The sequence below is a fragment of the Tupaia chinensis genome, unplaced genomic scaffold, assembly GCF_000334495.1.
Source record: "Tupaia chinensis unplaced genomic scaffold, TupChi_1.0 Scaffold145717_1, whole genome shotgun sequence".
NCBI lineage: Eukaryota > Metazoa > Chordata > Mammalia > Scandentia > Tupaiidae > Tupaia > Tupaia belangeri.
In genome coordinates this window covers 1,301,127-1,310,017 of record NW_006205575.1, presented here as the reverse complement: position 1 = coordinate 1,310,017, position 8,891 = coordinate 1,301,127, and the positions used below count along the sequence as shown (strand labels likewise).

Here is an 8,891-nt window from a genome sequence, read left to right as displayed (position 1 = left end):
CACAGGCGAAAGGCTGACCCGGGCAATAACTATACCAAGACCCTGCTTGAAAATGAGCCAGGAGTGGTGGCCTGCACCTGTAGTCCCAGCTGGGAGGCTGAAGCAGGGGGATCATGACACACACAGATCATTAGCAAACCTGATTTCCCATTCCAAACCCCATGGTTGTAAAATGAGCTTTATTTTAATTCACTCTATCCTTTATTTAAATTTGCTATAGGGCACATGTGCTCACTGTGGGGAGAGAGAAAAACTCGAGGAGGCTGAAGCAGGGGGATCACAGGCGAAAGGCTGACCCGGGCAATAACTATACCAAGACCCTGCTTGAAAATGAGCCAGGAGTGGTGGCCTGCACCTGTAGTCCCAGCTGGGAGGCTGAAGCAGGGGGATCATGACACACACAGATCATTAGCAAACCTGATTTCCCATTCCAAACCCCATGGTTGTAAAATGAGCTTTATTTTAATTCACTCTATCCTTTATTTAAATTTGCTATAGGGCACATGTGCTCACTGTGGGGAGAGAGAAAGCACACCCTATAGGGAATGGCCATGCCACAAGGTCCTCTTTCAAAACAAATAAACCCAAGATGTGGAAGGCAAGCTAGGTGTTCACATACCCAGATTGGGAACAATCCCACAACAAACCTCTGCCTTCGAGCTGGCCACTTTCTCCTCAGCCACAGCTGGGATGACTCGGGATGAGGGCTGCCATGTTTCATCAAATGCTAAATAGCAATTTAACATGTAAAAGATATCCTTTGCTATGGTTTGGATATCATAATCTACTTCTCAAACCTGGCCATACATAGCAATCATCTAGAGAGCTTCAAAAGTGTGATGCCGGAGTCCCTCCTTCAGAGACGATCATTTAATAGATCTGGGACACACCCTGAGCTATGGAACTTTTCAAAGCTCTCCAAGTGATTCTGATATACAGGGGCATTTGAGAACCACTGTCATAGTCTACTATGGTTTCATTGTCTCCGCCAGGAAGTGCATGTTGGAAATTTTAATCCTCCTGCAACAGTGTTGGGAGGCAGGGCCTAATGGGAAGTGTTCAGGTCCTGAGAGCTCCACTCTCATGAATGGACTAATGCTGATTATAAAAGGGGTTAAGGCTGCAAGTTCCATCTCTTACTCCCTCACTTTCTATCTGCCCTTCCCCTCCTTGGTACAGGAGCAAGAACGCCCTTCTCAGACACTGGCCTCTGTCCTAGAATCCCTAGTCTTCAGAACTGTGGGCCAATAAATCCCATTCATTATAAATGACCCAACTGCAGGTATTCTACTATGGCCGCACACGATGTACTAACACACCCCTTCAACCATAACCAAGAATAACAGACGAGGTGCCTAAGCCCCATGACTGAGAGAAACCTGTGTTTTAAGACTGTTAACAAGGTCACATTTCTAGAACATCACGAGCATAGCCAAACTGCTGTGTTCATGTCACCTTAGATCTTGGACAAGTGGCATTTCTTGCAGCTGAGTGGTGGGTTTAAAAGTTACAATTTAACTGAGCTTATAAAACGCCTATCTAGCTGTGAAGGCAGAGTATGTTTACATAACATTCTGACATAAGTATTTTCAGTTAAAAATCTCCATGGAGCACTATGGTCGTACCTATCACCCTATCACCCACAAAACCTTGGGGTTCCTCAGAGGCAGCAGCTTCTTTGTGGGAGTCAGTCCCTCTGGCTGACTTGCAGCTTAACACCTCATTAAGAAAAATGGATATTCTCCAGAATTTCTTTGAGGAAGCTAACCTCAGAGACACTGATGCTAGCAGATAGCTAGGTAGTTTTCCTTGACTGCTCTGAGCAACTCTAGGTGAAACAGAGGTTGTGGAGTTATTCACATAAAACAAACAAATAAACAAAAGTTGACATTTCCAGGACTTTAATAGCAAAGTTGATAGTATCAGGAAAATTTATTGAAGTCATATAAAATATGCATGCTTTGGAACGTTTGAGAGGCTACAGTATAACTTCTAGTTAGTTACTGAATTTGAAAATACTTCTGTCTTAAAATTCCCACATAGTATTTGTTGCCCAAAGATTTCAGAAAGCACATGGCATATCTCATCTCCCTTTCTCATATTTTGCCTACAAACCAAATTATTTTTTAGCAATGCTGTTTTTCATATTTTATGAAGTGACTTGTTTTGCCTCAAGAAAAAAAATAAAAAGGCCAACAGAATGATTTGTTCTGACCAGTGCTAGCAACAGATAACTTGCAGACTTTGTGATATGATAGGAAATGGTGTCTATCTGTATAAACCATTCTTAATTTTGTTTTCTGTTTAAAGTTAAAATTATTACTGATGATGGGGCCAGCAGATGGTGTAGTGGTTACATTGCTGGCTCCCACATGGTTGACTGCTGTTCGAGTTCTGGACTTGGTAGCTTAAAAATAATGCTGAGTGTGCATATGTGTGTACCCAAGACCCCAGGAGAAGAATGGAGGAGAAGGGACTGCGGCATAGCCATTTCCCCTGGAGAGTGATTTCTCACTTTCCCTCTCACTGTCTCTCTCTGGTGAGCGCATGCACCCTAAGCCAAAAACCTCTAAAAAAAATCATTACTGATGGAAAAGACATTACATGATAAATGACTGAAGTCTATGTTAAAAACTTAGCATCTACTTGGATATATTTAGGAATATAATAATAATAATCCCTTATTAAACAAATTAAACATTTTAGGGATATGCTACAAAAGAAGTTTTCTCTACGACCAATGAAATCTAAGTAGCTGTTCAGTCAGGTATGCCTGCTTAAATGACAGTACAAATTTCAAACCAATTACTCTTTCTGCCTGGCTTACCCTGTCCTAAATCTGCAATATAGCAATTACTGTCAGGAAGAGTATAAAGACACATGGGCCGACTGATAAATTATATATTACATGTTTATTAAGGGTACAACTTTCATGTAAAATTTACATTTTATGAAAAAAATCAAAAATATTTACAAAATTTTGGAAGAGAGATGTGCATTGTTCTAATTACAATCCAAAGTAGTAAATAACAATCCTTAAAAACTCACATTTGTTAGAGTTCTGTGTTTACAAGTTCTTGGTTAAAGGGGCAGTTACAAAGTTACACATAAGCAAGAACCAGCTTGCTAAATATATTTCCCATCGAAAACCTACTGGTCTTTTTTACACCATTAGAGGATTTTTAAATGAAAATAATCAATATAAACTAATATGGCTTCAAAATTGTAACCTGTACCAAATACGAATTTATGTATCAACACTTGGTATGAAGATTGGTAATTTTAAAAGTGCAGAAGTTTAACCATTTCACTAATTTGTACACTTTTAGGTAATACTTGATTATAAACAAACATGTGAGTATAATGGTGTCTGAACTCCAATAATGAAATATTAACTGCCAATGAAAGCAGTCTGAATGCAAAGCAGATTAGTTAAAATTCCAGTAAGACTGTAATTGGCATTTAAAAGGTCACAAAATAAGAGTGAGCAATTCTAACTTTGCTCGCTATTTAGTAAAGATTAACACTTTAGCAAACTTTTATGTGCTGCTTTAGTCAAACCTAAATTTAGGACTGGGCTAACACTGAATATATAAAAAAGCACATACCGCGGTTACATATTGCTAAAGAGATTTTTTTGCTGTATTCAGAATAGCAAGGTGTTACATAAATGTCTAGTAAAACAAGTTTTATTTTCTGTAAAGCTTAACAGAACAATTAGTGGTTTTATATAAATTAAATAAAACAATTTATCATTTCTACTATGCAAAATCAAGGACACTGGTATTTTATCATATATAGAATTCCCACTTGTAATTATGAAACTTTGTCCAAAATACTTCATTTCTTCAATTAATCTGAATTTTCTATAAAGTTAGAACTTGTTACTATGTAGTATTAGTAGCTTATTTAAGGAAATGCTGAACCCAATCCTTCATTGCAACTAATTTCTCTATTTTTACCACATGAGAATTAAGTAATAACAAAAAGCATACAAGCTGGTAATTTTTCCAATTGTTGAAATGAAAAAAAAGTGATGTTCTTCTCCCTCTGTTGCCAAAGTTAATCTTTAAAAAAAACGTACTCACAAAATACTACAAAACTCATCGTGTTCACAACACAGTAAGTAAAAAGACATGTAAATGTCCAATTACAAAGAGAGCCAATGGAAATGCTAAATTGGGAGTTTAAATATCAGTTACTAATTTGCCATTAAAGTTTTAAAAATTTTACCTGTTTTACAACTCACATACTTTTGATGAGGTTAATGTCAAATATCTGAAGGTAAAAATTTTCCCCCTGCAAACACAGGCTGTTAGGCTTGTTTCTCTTTCTACTGGCTACAGTGTATCACTGAAGAAGTGAGCCAGGTCCTTAAGTATAAATTATTTTTAGTTACTCTGAATTCCCTTCTAATGGCAGGCCAAAGGTATTTGTGAAAACTGAAAATATTTTGTAAAATGTATGACCACTCTAAGATTCTGAATAGACAATTCAGACTGAGAAAAAAAGTGAGGCACATTAACAAACACAAACGATAGGCACATTTCTGGTTTTGTTATTGTTTTAAAAGGCACACATTATGTAATTCATATAAAAATAAATTAAATCTACAGCATTAATTCATGAAAACAATCACAACTTCTATAAAGTTAATTAACTGCAGAAGAAAATTTCTCTGCTGTCTTTTGTAAGCTTATTTTAAAACACATTGCACTTGAAAATTTTTTTTAAATCATATAAAACACCATTTACACTTTATTAATATGTTTATGAGAATCAAATTATAGATTTTTTGCATACAACTTGGACTCTGGTCTGATTACCTTATGGCACATAACTCAATTTTATTGAGTGTTCTCAGTTAACATTATGCAAAACTTAGAATTCACGTTCTGTTCATATCCATTCAATATCAAACTTACGGAACTTCAAGGCTATCTGACTCAAAAAATTTATGGAAAGCTAAATTATTCTGTGCCTGCTCCCCTGAAATTTCAGGCCTGATATTATACTATAACCCCTTTTGTCAATATAAGACACTGACAATAATTTAAAATGTCAGCCTATAAAAATTTCACTTTTACTGAGAGTTTGAGTAAATGTGCTTCCTGAATATTATAGTTGATCATTTACAGCGTACAGCGTAGAAATCATTCAGTGCTATTTCTTAAAATGACTCACTTTAAAAGTGCAATTTAATGTTTGTAGTCAGCTCCCAAACATGTCTAAGTTTGAAAGACATCATACAAGTTAGAATAGTGTTTGGAAAGAATAGGTAATGCAGAATGGCAGGTTTGTACTACTCCCTCGAGTCAGCCACTTTCCAGGTCCATCAACAATCCGCCAGGTATCGACCTGAAAAACACCAAACAGACCTTTATAACTGCAATTTCAAATACACTCAGAGGAGGACATTTTTCACTGTGTACAGACATAGAACCCCAGTTCCCATCTGTTGTTTACAATACAATAGAATCAGATCACAGGTGTTCAGCTATACTGACCATGGGTACTCTCTTTTCCAGGTGTGTGTCTATTAGGCACCTTGTTCCAAGGGTCAAGGAAAAGGTTTCCATGGCTTTTGATTGTAAACTGTTTCACAGTGGTTTAGGAGCTAGGAGTTGGAACATTAAAAAGTTTTTAATATCACAACTTACCAGTGGCAAATCGCTTCTTTATTAAGGAAAGCCTATAGCCAGTGCCTACAAGTTCAATGTCTACTCCTGAGAGGGTATTTCCCTCACTGAGGAATTGCACTGCAAGTGTTGTGGGTTTACTGGGTCCTTCTGAAAGATCAAATTTTGCTCTGAGGGATCCAGAACCTACAGAGAAAGAATAAAGAATTCACACACGGTGAAAATAAGTTCACACCAAATAAAATTAAACATGTAAGCTAAACTATATTAGTCCTGTGTTAATAAATTCATGAGATACGCACAGTACACAACCCATTGTCCTGTTCCAACATCAGTTTTTATTGAGCAAGTCTAAATTTTCATTAAGTAAATAACTATAATCCATGCTTCTCTTCAACTTACTCCTAACCTTCAGAGATGTTTACTATTGAGACTCCTATGTTATATGCATGTTGAAATGAGTCAAAGAGAAGGTGGTATTAGGAGGGCAGTCTAGAGAGAAACCCTAGGAGGGATATAGATATGATTGATAATGGGGGAAAAAAGCCAGTGGCATGAAAAACATGTGCAGAGCCCAAAATTCTGAGGGGAAACTGAAAAACAGGGATTGCAGTGTGGGCATGCTCCCTAGGGTGTGATTTTTCACTCCCTAACCCCTACCTCTGTCTTCCTCTGGCTAACACACACTCCCCATGGTAAAAACTTCAAAAATAGGGACTAGCAGATAGCGTAATGGTTACGTTGCTGGACTCCAATGTAGTCAACCATAGTTCGAGTCCTGGACCTGGAGGCTTGAAGCTCACACTGGCATGTGTGTGTGCATGCCTAAAATCCCAGGAGAATAGAGGAGAAGGGACTGTAGTGTGGCCATCCTCCTTGGGGGGGTGATCTCTCACTTTCTCTCTCTCTCTCTCTGGTGAGCACACATTCCCTATAGCAAAAATCTCTTAAAATTTTTAATTAAAAAGTAAATAAGTAATAAAAAAGAGAAACTGCTGAGGTAGTAGATAAAGGTGGTGAGAGAGTTGGAAAGAATGAAAGGCAGCTACAGCTGGGAAGAGTTACCTTACCATTACTGTTGTCTATTCAGTTTCCTTTAAAATTTTACTGCTCTAACATCATGCCAGATAGGTATTTCTGAGGTCCCTTTTATTTTCTTTAAGTTTTTTTGCCATCAAGTGTATATGCTCGCCAGAGAGAGAGAGACAGAGACAGAGATAGGGAAAGTGAGAAATCACCCCCCTCGGGGGGGATAGCCATGCCACAATCTTTTCTCCTCCATTCTCCTCTTGGGATTTTGGGCATGCATGTACACATGCTCAAAGTTGATTTTCAAGCCACCAGGTCTGGGATTCAAACAATGACCATCCAAGTGGGAGTCCAGTGTCTTAACCATCACGTCACCTGCTGGCCTTCCCCCACCCCCTTTTTTCTCTTTTTTGGTAACCATTTATTCAACGTACTTCAGCCTAACAGCATGGCAGAAACAATAAACCAGGCACTATAAAGAACATGGTAACTGCTGTGAAAAGGCTCTCAAGCACTATAGCACAAACACACGCTTCTCTGCTGGTGGTTATAAATGGTGGTGGTGGTGATGGTGTACATTTTGGGTAAAAGTAACTACAGGTACAGGGACAGAACCTGACAAGGCATGAGGCATTTAAGCGAACTTTAAGGAAGCTATTCTGGAACCAGATTAGCTAGGGAACAGGATGTTAAGAGGGAAGGGGGGACCAGCAGATAGTGTAATGGCTACGTCACTGGACTCCCATGTAGTTGACCATGGTTTGAATCCCGGACCCAGTGGCTTAAACTCACGCTGGGCATGTGTGCGTGTGTGCTCAAGATCTCGAGAGGAGGAGAAGGGATTGCGGTGTGGCCATCCCACCCCCTCAGGGGGTGATTTCTCGCTTTCTTTCTCTCTGTCCGTCTCTGTTTTTCTAGTGAGCACACGTGCCCTATAGCAAAAACCTCTTCCCATCCCCTAAAAAAAAAAAAAAAAAGAGGGAGAGAGGAAACAGACTAGAGGTGGCAGTAAGGAACAAGAAGGATGAGGATTTTAGGACACAACCCCAGAGAATCAAAAAATGTAAGAAAAACAATATTTGAGATTAGTGTCCTTAAGGGAGAGAGAAGAGCAAGATTCTAGGGAGAGACACCAACTGCAACAACAAAACAGTTGGGGACTCTACATGACAAGAACAAGAGATCTAAACTTGTGCTAAGAGAAATGAAAGAGAAGGGAATGCACTTGAAAGATTTAAGAGTTTGAATTGAGTAGTGAGAAAAGAGGAACCAGTGTTCCCAGGTTTTTGGTTAGGGCAAGTGGACAGAATTGCTAGGTAACAGGAGTAAGATCCAGCAATCCCCCACACAGAAGTTTAACACTACAGAAACAGAACAAGGCAGCACAGCACCACTCTGTCCCATATGATTGTGCTTGGAGGTACAGATCACTAACAGAGAAACTGCTACCTAATTCTTAACTATTGTTGAAGGCTTCCTTGTGGGAAGCTGCGCACCAGCGAGTCTGCCGAGGTTTCTCAGAGAGCAAACAATTACCATGATTGGTTCCCTTCCAAAAACCTGACCTTCGAAACCTTGCTCTGATTGGCCACTAGAATTCCTCAAATTTGCATACCCAGCCCCTCATGATTGGTCCAAAAGCAACCAATCATAACCCACCGTTAACAACCAATCAGGGCCCACCATTTACAACCCACCAGAGTGTATATAACCATGATGCCTGCCCCACAGTAGCCAGACGACGACCGAGATGACGACAGCGACCAGGAAGATTGCTTACTTATAAGTAATAAGTGTAATAACGGGACACCTGGCACCCGAACAGGGACGGGATACCTGGCGTCCAAACAAGGGACTTGAGTACGAAGGATCCAGTGAAGAGCATCCTGGAAGGGGACGGCAGAGAATCGTCCCGAGATAGGACGGCAGAGAATCGTCCGAGGAGGGGACGGCAGAGAATCGTCCGAGGAGGGGACGGCAGAGAATCGTCCCGGTGAGTAACAAAGATCACTTACTTATAAGTAATAAGGGCAATAATGGGACAAGTAATAAGGGTAATAATGGGACAAGAGCTTAGTCAGCACAAACAAGAACTTAGTCAGCACGAACAAGAGCTTAGTCAGCACGAACTATTTGTTCAGGGCTTAAAAGAAGCCCGTGCCACTATGGTCGATCTAACCAAGGATTCTAAAATTGAAAAGGAACAGGGAGAGGATCTTATTT

General features: G+C 39.5%; 1 protein-coding gene across 1 annotated transcript in view; it reads right to left on the bottom strand.

Annotated features, from left to right (window-relative positions):
- Window positions 1–2,893: 2,893 nt before the first annotated feature.
- Window positions 2,894–8,891, bottom strand: part of FCHO2 (FCH and mu domain containing endocytic adaptor 2) — a gene marked incomplete at its 5' end in the record, with an annotated part of 111,228 nt that continues 105,230 nt past the window's right edge. The window contains 2 exon segments of the mRNA XM_014584139.2: window positions 2,894–5,358; window positions 5,661–5,825. Coding sequence (XP_014439625.1) covers window positions 5,336–5,358; window positions 5,661–5,825 — 188 coding nt within the window.